The sequence below is a fragment of the Lotus japonicus genome, chromosome 6 (assembly GCF_012489685.1).
Source record: "Lotus japonicus ecotype B-129 chromosome 6, LjGifu_v1.2".
Classification (NCBI taxonomy): Eukaryota; Viridiplantae; Streptophyta; class Magnoliopsida; order Fabales; family Fabaceae; genus Lotus; species Lotus japonicus.
The window spans coordinates 65,584,154-65,600,328 of NC_080046.1; the positions used below are offsets into that span (position 1 = coordinate 65,584,154).

Here is a 16,175-nt window from a genome sequence, read left to right on the forward strand (position 1 = left end):
TATATTACTTGTGATAGCATATTATCATACGTATTGTGACACTTGAATCACAAGAAAAGAACCATATTTTGGCCTGAAGAATCTCATAGATGTCTTGAGTTTCATGCAAGAAATTCTGAAAGCAAAAAGTGCTCATAAAGAAAAAGTTTCAAAGGCAGGTCCAATCTTTATATAAACATGCATGATTTGATTTGCTTCTTCAATCAAACACTACTTACCCTTAATAGAATTAGCTTAGCCCTTCTGAAATGGCTCATCCTTCTCCCTCACAGTCTCAAGGAGTGAGGCCGAAACGCACAAACCTGCTACGTTACATAGCCATGGCAATTTTGGCCTTGATAATCCTTGTGGGCATAGCAGTGATCATAATTTGGCTAGTTCTGAAGCCTAAGCACTTGGAGTACAGTGTGGAGAGTGCTTCAATCCATAACTTCAACTTAACCAATTCCAATCACCTCTATGCCAATTTCGATTTCACATTAAGATCATACAATCCCAACTCCAGAGTCTCCCTGTACTATGATTCTGTCGAGGTTTCGGTGCGGTATGAGGATCAAACACTAGCCACAAGTTCAGTTCAGCCATTCTTGCAGCCTCATAAGAATGTGACTAGGCTATACCCGAAGCTCACGGCTCAAACTGTGGCCTTGTATGATCCTGTGCCTAAGGACCTTCGGCTAGAGAGGTCCTCAGGGGATATTGAGTTGGATGTTCTGGTCAGGGCAAGGATAAGGTTCAAGGTTGGGGCGTGGAAGTCAAAGCATAGGGTTATGAGGATTTTCTGTTCTCCTGTGTTGGTGCACTTTTCTAAAGCTAAGAGTTTTGAGAGAACTTCATGTGAAGTAGATATGTGAACAAGCATGCCTAATGGAGCAACATGATAAGCATGAGATGCTTCTTTTACCTTTCTGAATCTTGTTATTATTTGTTCTTTTTTCGGTTTGGTGATTTTTCTGTCTTCCCTAAGTTTGCCAATGTTTAGATTGATTATATGATTCTTTTGTCATCACTATATTGTAATTTTTAATTCTGGGGTTTTGTTTTCTTATGTTGAAAGAGTTGTGTGGACATATGAAAGAAGGAAAGTTGGCTGTTATCCATCCTATTGATGTACGCATTATTGATGACATCCTTCAATGTTCTTACATTTTGACAAACTTGCAGAGGAGTACATGTTGATGATGCCATGGTTGAAATATACACTACTCACCCGAATAACCAGAAATCAAGATTTTTTACCAAACATGTTTGCTTAAGGTTTTTAAAAAAAGTGTTTTTAAGGTTGTATAAAATAGGGATTTATTTTTTAGAGATTTATGTAGGGAAGTTGTTTTTCGTTTGGTTATCTCTTGCATTATATCTCTTGCATATTACACCAAAACAAGATCAAAAGTAAATCTTAAAAATGCCTCAACTACCAGACAAGGGAAGATTTACAGACTTTTTTGTTTTGTTTAGAGAAATATACATCATGTTATATGATGTCATGGTTTTTCCATTATCTTGCATCCGGCAATGTGACTGTGACTTGGTTCACACTCCATGATTCATCTTGCTTACTTAAAGAAGAATCAGTTTCTGGAGGACTCTTTCCTAGGGAAAACCCAGGGTTCCTTGGTTGAGGCATTATTGCAACTTCGCTGTTCAACATCAAAATCACTGAGGACATTGTAGGTCTATCCTGTGCACATTCTTGGACACACAAGAGTCCAATATGTATGCATCTCAGAACTTCAGATATCGAATTTGAATCATTAATTGATTGATCAATAAGTCTCAATGCATTGCCTTCTCTCCACAACCTCCAAGCCTACAACAATAAAGAAAGCATTATCAATTGTTTGTTAGCACAACATGATACTAACAATTGCATAGAACTTTAATCAAAAAATCTTTAAAAAATCTTTCACATACATGCTCTAAAAGATTCGTATCCTCGCTTGAGTTATATCCTCTGTTTTTCTTTCCAGATATGATTTCTAGCACTAGAACTCCAAAGCTAAAAACATCAGACTTCGCTGAAAATTTTCCATACATAGCATATTCAGGAGACATATAGCCACTGCACAATAAAAGAATATATAAATAAAGAATAAGGTGCTATATATTTGGTATTTTAGAGAGCAAGTTAGTACAATATTGTGGTTGGTAGGTACTCACTATGTTCCAACAACTCTGAGTGTATTTGCTTCTATCTGATTTGTGCCAAAAATTCTTGCCATCCCAAAGTCTGATATTTTTGGGTTTCTTTCACTGTCAAGTAGAATGTTGCTTGTCTTGAGATCCCTATGGATAATCTTGAATCTAGAATCATGATGCAGATAAAGAAGCCCTCTAGCTATTCCACATATAATGTTGAATCGCTTCTTCCAATCTAGTAAGTCTTTTCTGGCTTTGTCTGGAGCATTATTTATTATAAAGTATTTGATTGAAATTAATAAAGCCTGCTGTTTCTCTACATTTTGCAAACAAATTAAAAAAGATTTAAGATACAAAACATTAAATCAACTCACCAAACAAAATGGAATCAAGGCTTTTATTCTCCAAGTACTCATACACCAGCAACTTTTCATCCATCTCAATGCAACAACCAAATAGTCGCACAAGATTTCGATGTTGAAGCTTGACAATCAACTTGACCTCATTTAAAAATTCTTCAGTTCCTTGGCCAGAGTTCTTTGACAATCTCTTAACAGCAATTTCATGGCCTTCCATTAAACTGCCCTGGTATAGCCAGAGTCACTCCAGTTAGGATAGGTGTGTTATGTGTGCATTGCATTGTGATTTTGAATTATCATGGAAGCTATAAAAACAACTTACCCTATAAACACTACCAAAGCCTCCTTCCCCAAGTTTATTTTCTTCAGAGAAGTTGTTAGTAGCCATTGCTATGGTATTAAAATCAAACATTGGCAACTCTAGTTCATCCATGTTCATTTCTCTCGAGCTTTCTCCATCTCTTTCAATTGAGAATATCACCTGATTCATTAGTAAATCGCGACTTCTTTGGAGAGGACCTGATTTATTTATTGACAATAACCAAAGCATTTTATTATGTAGAAGCTAGAAGTATCACACCAGCATATCAATAAGCATTTAGAAGTTTGGTACATTACCTCTGGGGTCCGTCTTCCCATTGAATCTAGTTAGCAATTTCCTCTTTCTAAATAAAATGACACCTAACCCCAAAGTTACAACCGCTACACAAATTGTAATTCCTGCAGTTCTAGCACTAAAAATTTTCTTGTGAGAGCCGTCTGTAGATTCTAAGTCATCTGCAAAAAAAAAAAAATACATGAACATTTCTTATAAAAAAGACAATAATGATAAATCTCATGAGAGGTTAGTGTAATGTTTCTTATGAAATAAAAATGAGAGATCAGTGTAATAATAAACTTTAGGAAATGTGAGTGCAACTTATCCAATTAAAAAATAATGAGAGACTCAAATCAATAGTTTTCAATAATGCAACGTATTTAAGCTTTTAACGTATCACTTCATCATTGATTAGTATTAATTAATATTGATTTGTTGACACCTATGAACAAAGAGATCCGTATGAAGATCTTTATAATTATTTAGTAATTTAACGTGTTAAGCTATGTACCATAAAAATATCAATAATACTCTATTCACACTTCTCTTCCACCCACTAGTGAGATAGGAAGAAAAAAGAGAAATATGAGTGATATAATACATGATGTGATGTGAAATGCTGTTAAAAATGTAAAAAAAAAAAGAGTGAAAATGAAATGAAACAGAAAAAAATGTGAATGATTATCACGTATTAAACTACTGTTTTATACTAATAAAATAAAATCATCACTACAATTTCTTTTTCATAGCTGTGCACATGTTCTCTAATTATCATTCTCATTTTCAAAGAGATGCATGTGAATTATTATATTTGAGGACTCTTTTTTAATATTCTCTTTTTGATTGGTTTAAGTTCATGTAAATTCCACCAAATCGAAAGTAATGAATTTTAACCGATTAAAATGAGAGGGTTAGAAAGAGAGTGTTACATGGTACCTATGTCGGAAGATGCTAATCTGACATAGAGATCTTGGCCAGCACCTTCTAAAAACTGCCTCATGTCTATGAGCTCGCCCATCCACATCACACAACCACTCCCTCCATTGGTGATGATCTTAATGTTGGCATAACCACTGCAAGAACAGTTCCTGCTGCATAAATCTTTACATTCCACAAGGTTCATGCTCCTGTTCACAAACACCCTGTTTGTAATCTCCGGCAGCTTCAAGTTCTGCATATGGAGAAACTTGTCAGTCTTACAATCCAAATTGCTGTTCCTCACACACCCATCAGACCAATATCTGAATCTCCAACCCTGCAAATTTTTAGGCCTAAACCCAGTCATACACTTGCACACCGGCGAAGCATTGGCATCGCAGATACCAAAAGCACCAACATTCTGTAATTATCACACTGATCTTTAGGCACAGACCAAAACTTGTTCCAACTCTGGCTGCTTGGTACCCATGTAAGACGTTCAAGTTTACCATCAGAGGTCACTACCACCCTTGAAAATATGGATCCATTGCCAAGATGGAAATAGTAGTACTTCACCTTCCCGTTTTGGTCTGGTGAGGAATTGAACACAATTGAATCCACAGTGTCCAGACCCATCTCTGGTAGACCGCTGAATCTCTTGCCATTCCAAGGTCCACTTCGATATATTGTGCTCTGGTTTTTCCGCAGGAAAATTTCAGCTAGTCCTTTGAATTCAATCTTGAATGTGTAATCTCCTGTTGAAGGGTCTTGGTCTGTGTCCTTCCACGATGTTAGGTGCTCCTCCCTGCCCATTTTCATGTCTGGTAACAACGTGTCTGTTGGGTAATCGAAGCTCTGCCATAGAAAATATGCAGGGGAATTGTTCATGTTTGCTTCTTCTCTGAGAACTAGATTGCCAGTATCCAGAAGCTGAAGAACTGGGTTGCTAGCTGTGGTTTGAATTGAAGACCATACAGGGATACCAGATGAGCTTACAAGAACCAAGTTTCCATTTGTTACATTGATTTTGAGAAATCCTGTGGAGTTTTCAAGTGGGTTGTCTCTGTTTGCCACCCAAACCACTGTTCTGTCACCCAAGTTTTTGTACCATATGCCAAGGTAGTAATAATTTGGATTTGTTCTCCCAGCGAAGAATCCGAGAATGAAAACACCATTGGATGATTGGAGGGTCTGGTTGGTTGTGAGAGTTTGTGTTGCGGTTAAGGTATCTGGTTCTGAGGTTGAGGTTGTTGTGGTGAAAAAAGTGATTGACCAGAAGAGGAAGAAGCAGAGGACTCCCATGTTTGGGGAGCAAACTGTGAGAGTAGATGAATATGATGTGTGTGGATTCTTCATTGTTCTCGTGGTAGACAACTTTATAGTTTTAAGCATTACTATAGATCAATTATAGGTAGAGCTGTAGAGGGAAACATAGAGGAAATGAAAACAGTTGATTGAAGTTTTCTGTTTTTTTTATATATTAATTAATTAATTAATTAAATAGGTGAGATATTTAAAATATTTATAAAGGGAGATGTAGGACACAATATACCACAACATGGCATTATTATGTCATATGAGAGCACCATAATCAATTGTTTCTCCTTTGTACTATAAGGCTTTCATAAGTGAAGTGTGTATCTTTTAGATATCAATGGCATTTTTTGGGATAAAATGATTAGGCATGTGGCCGTAGAGATACATGGCATTTTTAATGGAGTTATTTAGAGTGAGTTCTTATTTTTAACGACTATTGTTTAATTTTGATGCTCGCTTACATGGGTTGCTAGTTGTTTAAATTAAACAACTGTAATTAACTCGATTATTAAATAAAAAATATTTCTTTTTTCTCTTATACTTCAATTGGGTTACTAAATATATGAGAGTTTTATGCGATCAACCAAAAGTGAAATAAGAACTTATAGTTTGAGCGAAATCTACATTTTACTTATATCTTAAGTGATATTTCTAGGCGCATAGTGATAAACAACTCATATAATTACATGTGCATTGGAGGTGCTCTTGGAAGACTAGTTAGATAAGTTAAAGTTATCTTATGTGAACACCGTAGATACCAAATGAAGGTGCGAAAAACACTAGAAAGGGGGTTTGAATAGAGTTTTTAAATAAAATGATTCCCTTTTAAACTTTTTGCAAACTCAAGGATAAGAACTAGGTGCTAAAGAGTATGAAATAGAGCACGCACGTATTTTATCCTGGTTCACTTGAGATAAAAGCTCAAGTAAATCCAGTTCACCCGTGAAGGTGATTTCTTCCTTCTTCTGATGAAGGCAATTCACTAAAATCAATGAGTGTTACAACTGCACTTTGCAACCTGCTAAGTGACTAACAATACACTGATTTTCTCACTAGTATACTCTTAAGAAGCTGATCTACCGATCCTCTCAAGACTAGCTAAACACTGAATCAAACTTGATTCAGTCTTCTTAAGATCCGACCAACCTTGGTCTCTTAAGGAACTTTACAAAGTATTTGTAAAAGGTTTCGGGGTTACAAAGAATGCTTCTAAAAAGCTAATGGTAAACTCAGATGTTTAAGAACAGTGAAGAAATATTGCTAAGAGATCGGTCAGAATAAGTTGAATAGTTTCAGCAAAGTTTCTTAGCTTCTTTCTTCTATCTTCAGCCCTTATATACTCCAAGGCATATGATGTAGCCGTTGTTAGGGTTTTGTCCGTTGGAGTGGCAATCTTGTGATATCAGACTGCTAGGCTGAACGAGGTAGGTGACGAACAGACTGAGACTGTATGATGTGTACTATGACAGCGACCTGTCCTTTCACCAGCTGACTTATGATCTGGATTGCTTCAGATGGACGTTGGTGAAGCTTCTGATCAGAGTCAGACGGAAGCTTGGATCCTCTGACCTTGCAACTTCTGCTTCTGAACAAGTTCCTCAGAACTTCTGAACGTCAGAGCTAGAATAGTTTGGGTCTTCAGAGCCAACTTCTTACAAGTCTTCAGAACTTGAGTCTTCTACTTTCAGGACCGTTCCTTCTAGAACCTCTGGTCTTCAGAGCTTCTGACTCCGGTTCTTCAGTACCTCTTGAGAACTTCTATCTTCAGAACTTCTGAAGGATTTGCCACTGTTCTGAACGAACATGGTAAGCTCTATAGCTCTCTTTTTAGTAACCCTTGGTTTTTCTTCTTCTAAAAGAATGGGCTTGGGCCAGAATCAGAACTTGTTTGTCACAACTAAAAGAGACAAACGTTAGGGTACCACAATTGTTCATCATCACAAATCTTAATTGTAATCATCAAAATATAGAGATGCAACCACTAATCAAACCTTGATCTTACACCAAACAGTAAACACATCCCACAAACTCCTAAAAAGTTTCAAAAAATAATTTTAATAATTAAAAAAGTATTTAAAAAAACTGAATCAAACAAACAAACTCTTTTTTTGGTTACAAACAAACAAACAAACAAACAAACTCTAAACCTTCTTCTATTAAAAAGTGAATTTTCTGTAAAAAAAAAAACAAGAAAAAGAAAGGTGATTTTGTGTGTTAGAGTGGTAACTGTAGAATAACCAGTAGTAAATAAAGCAAATAACGCATCGTTCCGCAGAGCTACACCGGGAGCGTGAATCCATTGGTTAGCTCAAAAAGGTTCATTTTTACAGTCTTACAGGAGCAAATCTCATTTGGTTGATCTTCACTCTTTGATTTGGTTTTTGCTTTCTAGTATTTTGATTTTATTACTTGCATACCCCATGATGATTCTTGGTTGGTGTAGGACTCTGTAGGGGCATCAATGAAGAGAAGACATAATGCCAGAAGCAGAATGAGAGATGTACTTTCCCTCTAAAAAGGTATGCAGTCAAAGTTTAGGCTAGAACTGCTTTCAAGTTGCATTTGTAGACAAGTGAAATTGATTTATATTGCCTGTTACTGGGGCAGCATTCCAATTTTTGTTATAGTCCTAGTCTGTTAAATAAATGTTGTTCCTAGAATAGTGATTATGATATCCAACAGTTTCACAATTCCAGGATTACATTAAGCATTGTCCATTCCTGCCTTTTGGAAATGCTTTTCAAAGGCTGCATACTCATCAGCTGCAGGCAAAGCGTTTTAGATGTAGCCTATATATAATTGTGTATAACATTTTAAATTTGGTTTATTTTCTGACAACATTTGATGTAGCCTAAATTTGATCCATGTAACAGACCTCACTCAGTAGGATAAGGGTTTTGTTATTGTTGTATAACAACACTATGGCCTATCTTCCTTGGGGATTTGTTACACTCACAAAATTGATGGAGCCCTCTCCATTCACCTTAGTCTGCCTTTGAATGAAATCAACGAATGCGGGGTACCCTGGGGTTGGAAGATTAACAGTCTCATTGCTTAGCATTGAAACTACAGTAGTCATTGTTGGCCTGTCTCTTGCAAGTTCTTGTACACACAAAAGGCCAATATGGATGCATCTAATAATATCTGCATGAGAGCTAGAATTTGATATTTCTGGATCAATTAGAGATGCATTGTTGTCATCATTCCACAGCTTCCATGCCTACAAACATCAACAACATGATCTAGTAAAACTTCAAAGTCAAAATCATATCAGGAAGAGTAAATATAGCTTTTGGAAATGATGTAACTAACTGTAGAGGCTTACAAATCCTAAAAGGCTCAAAGATTCAGCATCCTTAGAAAAACTGCTATTTTTTCTCCTGCTGACAATCTCAAGCAGTAAAACACCAAAGCTGAAGACATCAGACTTCTCTGAAAATAGCCCTTGCGTGGCGTATTCTGGGGACATATAACCACTGTATAATAATTGAGGTTAGTTTTCATAGCTCAGTTTAATAATACAATCTTAGACAAAAAGGACAAAGGATCCTCACTATGTTCCAACAACCCTTTCAGTGCTGGCCTGATCTACACCGCAACCAAAAATCCTTGCCATACCAAAGTCTGATATTTTTGGATTCAGCTCTTCATCCAACAATACATTACTTAACTTCAGGTCTCTATGGATAATTCTTAGCCTAGAGTCTCTATGAAGGTAAAGTAGACCCCGAGCAATTCCTTCAATTATATTAAAACGTTTTTCCCAACTTATTCCCTTTTTATGAGGACCTGGTATAGATAACAGCAAAAGGGTGAGCATAAAGCATCTCAGCAGAATCAATCTCGATTTGTCAACACCCAAAAATTACCAACACTCACCATACACCATATATATCACATCTATCACTTATCTCATTTATCATGGAAACCAAAAATAAATTAAATCTAACAAGTAAGAAATTTGTACATTTAAAAGCGTCATTCTCACCTTGATTTTAGTATAGGATCATATCATAATCATATAAGAAAAAGGAGATGATGAGAACTAACCAAACATATATGCATCCAAACTTATGTTTGGCATGTACTCATAGATCAAAATCTTTTCGTCTCCTTCCACACAACATCCAAAAAGTCTGACAAGGTTACGATGTTGAAGCTTTGATATTACCACAACCTCATTCATAAATTCTTCTAGCCCTTGTCTAGATGTTGTTGAAAGTCTTTTAACTGCTACTTCCTGTCCATCTTCCAATATACCCTGAAAAAAAGTTTCAAGTGGGAGCAATGAAACTCTTGATTTGTGGGATTATGAAATTCACTGTGATTTTAATACCTTGTAAACTGGTCCAAAACCACCTTGCCCAAGCTTATTATCTGAGTGAAAGTTGTTTGTTGCAGTAGAAAGATCTTCAAACACAAATTGGGAAAGGTCCGGGAATCTAAACTCTTTACTCAAGGCATTTACATGGCTTTTGCTCTGAATTGTCAGATTTCTTTTCTCTGTATTGAAATATCAACAATCTGCAAATTATTCTTCATAGAAAAAATATATGTATAATTGTAATACAACACTACTTATGATACTTTTTGTAAATTACATATACTATATATGCATGTCTTTTAACTAGGTGACTAACTTGAGGCCTCACATCAGAAGAAATAGATGGTTGCTTAATAATACACAAGCTTCAAGTAAACAAAATACCACACAGGAGCACCTTTGTGCTGGACTTGAACTGAATTGTAAAAAATAAATAATAGGAAATGCAACAAGGAACCAAAAGTGGATGAAACCCAGTTATGGTTTTAGATTTTCAACAAACAAAATGAAAATACCAAATTAATAGGAAGGAAACCACAAAGTGGATGTCAAAGTATATAAAAAGTACAAAAGAACATGGAGAAATGAATGTTTTCACCAGCAGTACAATGACATATTACCTGCTTTTCTAGTCCTTTTCCTCAAGACATATCCACATGCCACAATTAGAATTGTTCCTATTATCGCTGTAACTGCGATAATAGCTGTTACATTCTTCTTATTTTCATCTGTTACCAAAAGTTCAAGACAAAGTCATCCTACAGTCTGCGTGTAAAATACTCAAAATTGAGTAATCATTCATTGAAAAGAAACAAATAACTTACCAAGTTCTGAATAGGGAACCCTGATGTAAAGATCAGTTCCTTCAGTTGAGAACCTTTGTATGTCAATTAAGTCTGAAATCCATATCATACAACCGATGCCAGCATCAAACGCATATGCTAAACAAGAGCAGTTTTGCAAGCACTGAGTTCTGCAAACATCATAAAAAGTAGAAGACCGCTGGACAAAGTCTGGAACTTTGGTGTTCCGGAGCTTCACAAACCCATCATCCTTGTTTCCAGCTTCACTCCCATTTGTTACTCTCTCACACTTCAAAGGTTCCTTCCTAACACATCCACCGGTCCAGTTTTGTCTATCCCATTCCTCTGGATCTCTTGGCTCATATCCTGTCAAACAGCTGCAGATAGGTGAACTTCTAGGATTGCAGCTTCCAAACACTCCACATGTGCCATAAACATCACACTCGGATTTTGGAACTGACCATTCGATAAACCAATTTCTCTTTGCAAAATCCCAGTCAAATTTGTATGTGGTTCCTTGATAATCCAACACATATGTTGTCAACTTAGACTGGTTTGAATAGGTATAAGTGACATAATAACTGCCATCCCCATCATCTGGCAGACCCAACTTAAATCCATCAAGGTAATTATTTTCCATGTCAGGTATTCCAAGAAAGGTTTGACCGTTCCACGGACCACTTCGCCAATATGGTTTATTTCCTCTCCAGGTGAAAACTTCAGGGATTTCTAGGCGTTCAGGACCCATAGAGAAGTTTCCAATGGATGGATCCTGAGGACTTTTCCATGAGGTGACTTTCATTCTAGTTTTATCTGAATAAAGCTTCATTTTCTCCAACAATGTATCACAAGGGTGCTCAAAACTCTGCCACACCCTCCTTCCTGTAGTTCTTTCTTGCAGTACAAGGTTGCCAGTGTTTAGTAGCCTAGCCATTGTAGTCAATGCATTATTGGACACATTTGTTGACCAGAGAACTTCTTGCTGTCCATTCACCAGAACAAGATTTCCACCCTCGAATATTTTGACTGTCCCAGAAGAATCATTCAGTGGTTGGTTTCTATTAGCTACCCACACCACAGGGGGTTTAGACATGCACCATATTCCCAGGTAGTAAAAGGTTGAGTTTTCAGGGGTGAAGAATCCAAAGTGAAAGAAACCGTTACTGGAGCTTAAAGTTTCAGGGTCCTTGAGGACATAGGATGATGTGATGGTGTCTAGGGAAGTGCCGACATGAATGCACAAACAGAAAAGTACTAGATAAATGGGTATCTCTATGAACTTAAACTGACTGAACCACATGATGAGATGAATTTGATTTTGTTGTTTGGTTTGGAGATTTTGGCAGATTTTACCCTTCACTAGTATGATCTTTATCTTAGTTTTGACACATGCCACCCTTCATTATTTTCCAAAATGGTTTGACAGCACTCTCAGCCCTGCCTCCCAATTATCTTTTTGAGTTCTGAATATCATTTTGCTGATAACAAAGGAATGTCTATTTTTGCACAAACCTTATTCTTGTTTGGGAAGCAAGTTAAGCTGTTTCTAAGTAGATGTACCAATTATTCTAAAAGTTTAAGCTTTTGGGTAAAAGACTTCCACTTGGGCTTGAAGCGTAGATAATGCATAGGTCTACTTATGACTTGTTGAAATTTAACTTTTTATTAGAATAATGGTGGCAACAAGAATAACTCTAAACCACTTAGTCATAGAGACTCTAATACAAGTCATGAACCAATTATCCCAAAACCAAATAATAGGTAAAAGACTCAGGAATTATTATATTTCTAAGAAGAACTTGTCAATTTGTGATGAGGTAGGATAGCTGATAAGTTTAAATAACATGTATTCAAAGTCCACAGTTCCTTTATTTTTTTTATGATGTATTTGGTTGCATCATAATACAAGTTTTTTCATGCAAAGACCAATTCTTATGAAAATTTATGTTTAAATATAATTCAAGAATGCGAATAAATGAATTGGCACACTGGTCAGACCTTTCACATTGCAAAATTGTACCAAAATTGTTAAAGTTAAGAACAAATTCAATCTTTAGGTACTTTGCCTAAACAATAATTTACCCTTCTATGTATAAAATTAGTATGGAAACAGTGTTATATATAAGTACTTTTTAAAGTTATTTCATTAAGTTAATAAAATTTAATGGCCAGATTATAATGATTCCACATGAAATGAGTTGCCATTTATCCATATGCTATCATTGCACAATAAGTACGGCTTGCAATAGAAAGAAAAAGAAAGTGGACTAGAGATCAAGCAGAAAGTCAAGTTTGAAAAAATAAGCTCTCATGGCTTCATCACGAGGTTTCTCTTTGCTGCAGTTCCTTTTTCTTATCCCTCTATGCATATTCTATTTGCTACCAACCACTTGTGGCACAGGATTCACAATCAAGGAGGCCAGTGTGCATGATCTCCAACTTGCTTTCCGCAGAAACCAGTTAACCTCTAGGCAACTTGTTGAGTTCTACCTTAAACAAATACAAACCCAGAACTCAGTACTCAAAGGGGTCTTGGAGGTGAACCCTGATGCACTAGCACAAGCAGACATAGCTGACCAAGAGAGAAGAAGGGCTAAGTCACCTGAGTCTCTTTCAGGTCTACATGGAATACCTATTCTGCTTAAGGATAGCATTGCTACTAAGGATAAGCTCAACACCACTGCAGGCTCTTTTGCACTGCTTGGCTCTGTGGTGCCTAGAGATGCAGGTGTAGTTGCCAGGTTAAGGAAAGCTGGGGCTATCATATTAGGAAAGGCCAGCCTCAGCGAGTGGGCACATTTCAGGTCCGGGGGAGCACCTAGTAGTTGGAGCGCCAGAGGTGGAGAAGGGAAGGTAACTAATTTACTTTCTAAGTTAATTTTGGTGAAATTGATTATAGTAAAAGTGAGTTGAAAGCAAACTGACTTATCTTTGGATACATTTTTTTTTTGGAAAATGGATTATTGGATACATATATGAAATAGTGATTTTCATTGGATAATGTTATGGAATTCAATTTTAAAAGTCTCACGTTAACTAGAGATATGATCAAATAAGTGTTTATAAATGGTAGAGCAACCCTCACCTGTAAGCTAGTTTTTGGGGTAAATTTTGGCATAACCTAAATTCTAATAGTGTTCAACGCGAAAGTTACTTTTCTAACTTCTATCAATATTGATTCTAGGGTTTCCCAACAGCAATGGGAAACCAAACACAGTCTAAGTTAATATTCAATCTGAGCTTGGTCTTGCTTTTCAAGTTGGGTATATCTCAGTAGGAAATTTAACTCATAGCATTGCTCTCATCCAGGAGGTTGGTTATTCCATATTTGATAGATGTATATATCAATCGTTGTGAAGTCATGGGAAGTAATAGTTGTATGATCTTTGGAAATCCTTCTATAATGGATTTCTCGGAGAAGCTTTTGTGATTAGCTTCTTGTCACAATTGATTTTGAGGAAATAGAAGCTGATCCATACATGTTAGAAAATAGAGAGTTGACATGTGCTTTATGTTCTGCAGAATCCTTACACAATGGGAAATCCCTGCGGGTCCAGCAGTGGATCAGCAATATCAGTAGCAGCAAATTTGGTGACAGTGTCACTTGGTACTGAGACTGATGGCTCCATTTTATGCCCTTCAGATGCTAACTCAGTAGTGGGGATCAAACCAACAGTTGGTCTCACTAGTAGAGCAGGGGTAGTTCCAGTCAGTCCAAGACAAGACTCTATTGGGTAAGTTTATTGCAATGGCTCCATTTTCTTGATATAAACGCCGTTAGCAAGCACAATCTCCTCAGTGCATGTTTAGAAATTCTCCTACAACTGATTCAAAACTCAAAATCAATTTTTCGGAGAAGCTTCTATGAGTAGCTTGTGGGTGCCAGCATTGATTATGAGAACCATGCAAAAGCCATTTCACCTCAACAAGTGTCTAACTTTGTGTTGGCTGGGACAGACCAATTTGCAGGACCGTAGCAGATGCTGCTCTTGTTCTTGAAACCATTGCAGGCATCGACACTAATGATAAGGCAACAATTCAAGCATCAAAGTATATCCCAAAAGGTGGCTATGCTCAATTTCTTAAGACAGATGGACTAAGGGGTAAAAGATTGGGAATAGTGAGATTGTTCTATGATTTTGGAAATGATACTTTTCTACATGAAACTTATAAGTCACACTTCAAAAAATTAAGGTAACAAAAGTAACTATTTTTCATTTTTTTGCCAACTATTACTGCTGGTGAAGCTTTAGTAAGTCTTGTGCATTTGCTACAACTCAGGCGAAATGGTGCAGTTTTGGTTGACAATTTGAAGATAGATAAAATTGATGAAATTCTCAGTCAGTCAAGTGAATTTATTGCTTTGTATTTTGAATTCAAGTTATCCTTGAACGCATACCTGAAAGACCTGGTAGCTTCCCCAGTGAGAAGTTTAGCCAATGTGATAGCCTTCAACAAGAAGCACCCAAAATTGGTGAGTATGTGAGAACGGCACTATTGTTTATTTGTTTATGGGTAACATAGCTTTTAGTAACTTAACATTGGTATGGAAATTGCAGGAGAAATTTGATGAGTACGGTCAAGATCTCTTGGAGCGAGCTGAAAAGACCAATGGAATGGGTAAAGAAGAAGAACAGGCATTATTAAACATGACAAGATTGTCACAAAATGGATTTGAGAAACTAATGAAAAAAAATAAACTTGATGCAGTGGTAATACCTTCTTACCTCTTCAGTAGCATACTTGCTATTGGAGGTTATCCTGGAGTAATTGTTCCAGCAGGATACAAAGAGGGTGTGCCATTTGGAATTTCCTTTGGAGGTTTGAAAGGTTCAGAGCCAAAGCTGATTGAAATTGCTTATTCCTTTGAGCAAGCAACTAAGATCAGGAAGCCTCCTCCACTTAGAAAGTTGAAAATTTGAAGTTATGTTTGACAGATAAAATAAATAAAGAAGTTTGACAGAATAAGGAAGTAGTTGTTGTATAAAATAAAGTGGTATGAATCTCTTCACTAACACTCAATATAAAAAAGGTCTGAAAAAATTGTGGCAATGAGGTTCAAACTTCAAAGTAATCATCAATTTGACTTTTGATATGTTCATTTAAAGTAAAGTTTCCTGACTTGTAAACTGCTTGTGCTATGGATTTAAATCCAGACCAGTAACTGAAGTGCTAATCAAGGCTGAGTTTAATAATGACTTTAAAGCATTAAAATGGAGTTGTCTAGTTTTAATAAGGAATGCGTCCAATTGTTTAAAAAAAAATAATAAGGAATGCGTCCAAAAAAAATAAGTTGAGCAATATAACCCAAAAAATAGTATGAAAATAGAAGAGAATGTCAAATACTCAAATTGTAGTTACAATGTAGAAAATTTTGGAACAATTTGAAAGCATTTCTTTTCTTTCATGATTAGACACTTGTCCTCAATTAAAATGTGTAGAAGGCAATGTACGTAGAAATGTATAGTGGACGGCAAAGCCTGCAATATATATGAGGATTCCTTTGAGAAATGAGGTCAAACAAACGCCTTATGAGGCTCAAGACAGCACCGTCCATTGCATGACCCCGAGTTCAATTTCAAGTGCAAACTCTCCTCCCCTCCGTCCTGCCTGCCATTTTTGGAGAGTCAACCTGCCTCTGTCTTGTTCTCCTGTGGTCCTGAAGTCCTGTCTTATTTTCTTTCAATAATTCATTACATTCACAACTAAGTGTGTCA

General features: G+C 36.5%; 3 protein-coding genes and 1 pseudogene across 3 annotated transcripts; 2 read left to right on the forward strand and 2 right to left on the reverse strand.

Moving 5' to 3' along the window:
• Positions 1-45: 45 nt before the first annotated feature.
• Positions 46-1,127, forward strand: LOC130722131 (uncharacterized protein At1g08160-like). The gene has a single exon (XM_057572771.1). The coding sequence runs from the start codon at positions 249-251 to the stop codon at positions 852-854; it is 606 nt and encodes a 201-aa protein (XP_057428754.1). The 5' UTR covers positions 46-248; the 3' UTR covers positions 855-1,127.
• Positions 1,128-1,393: 266 nt separating this feature from the next.
• LOC130722114 (receptor-like serine/threonine-protein kinase SD1-8) lies at positions 1,394-5,527 on the reverse strand (annotated as a pseudogene).
• A 2,441-nt stretch (positions 5,528-7,968) lies between these two features.
• Positions 7,969-12,316, reverse strand: LOC130722126 (G-type lectin S-receptor-like serine/threonine-protein kinase At1g11330). Its single transcript, XM_057572765.1, has 7 exons — positions 10,480-12,316; positions 10,276-10,383; positions 9,668-9,834; positions 9,382-9,592; positions 8,886-9,120; positions 8,657-8,807; positions 7,969-8,551 (listed from the first exon to the last, which is right to left on the reverse strand). The coding sequence occupies exons 1-7, from the start codon at positions 11,756-11,758 to the stop codon at positions 8,258-8,260; spliced, it is 2,445 nt and encodes an 814-aa protein (XP_057428748.1). The 5' UTR covers positions 11,759-12,316; the 3' UTR covers positions 7,969-8,257.
• Positions 12,317-12,641: 325 nt separating this feature from the next.
• Positions 12,642-15,510, forward strand: LOC130722127 (probable amidase At4g34880). Its single transcript, XM_057572766.1, has 5 exons — positions 12,642-13,311; positions 13,981-14,192; positions 14,416-14,652; positions 14,740-14,932; positions 15,018-15,510. The coding sequence occupies exons 1-5, from the start codon at positions 12,769-12,771 to the stop codon at positions 15,378-15,380; spliced, it is 1,548 nt and encodes a 515-aa protein (XP_057428749.1). The 5' UTR covers positions 12,642-12,768; the 3' UTR covers positions 15,381-15,510.
• The last annotated feature ends 665 nt before the right edge of the window (positions 15,511-16,175 follow it).

What these genes read in the sequence shown, in the direction of transcription:
- LOC130722131 (XM_057572771.1), top strand. Translation starts at nt 249, where the DNA reads ATGGCTCATCCTTCTCCCTCACAGTCTCAAGGAGTGAGGCCGAAACGC.
- LOC130722126 (XM_057572765.1), bottom strand. Translation starts at nt 11,758, where the DNA reads ATGTGGTTCAGTCAGTTTAAGTTCATAGAGATACCCATTTATCTAGTA. An exon ending in GTTTTGGACCAGTTTACAAG is followed by an intron (nt 9,593 to 9,667) that starts GTATTAAAATCA and finishes ACTTTTTTTCAG; the next exon opens with GGTATATTGGAAGATGGACA. An exon ending in GAAAGGGTTGTTGGAACATA is followed by an intron (nt 8,808 to 8,885) that starts GTGAGGATCCTT and finishes ATTATTATACAG; the next exon opens with TGGTTATATGTCCCCAGAAT.
- LOC130722127 (XM_057572766.1), top strand. Translation starts at nt 12,769, where the DNA reads ATGGCTTCATCACGAGGTTTCTCTTTGCTGCAGTTCCTTTTTCTTATC. An exon ending in CCAAGACAAGACTCTATTGG is followed by an intron (nt 14,193 to 14,415) that starts GTAAGTTTATTG and finishes TGGCTGGGACAG; the next exon opens with ACCAATTTGCAGGACCGTAG. An exon ending in ACAAGAAGCACCCAAAATTG is followed by an intron (nt 14,933 to 15,017) that starts GTGAGTATGTGA and finishes TGGAAATTGCAG; the next exon opens with GAGAAATTTGATGAGTACGG.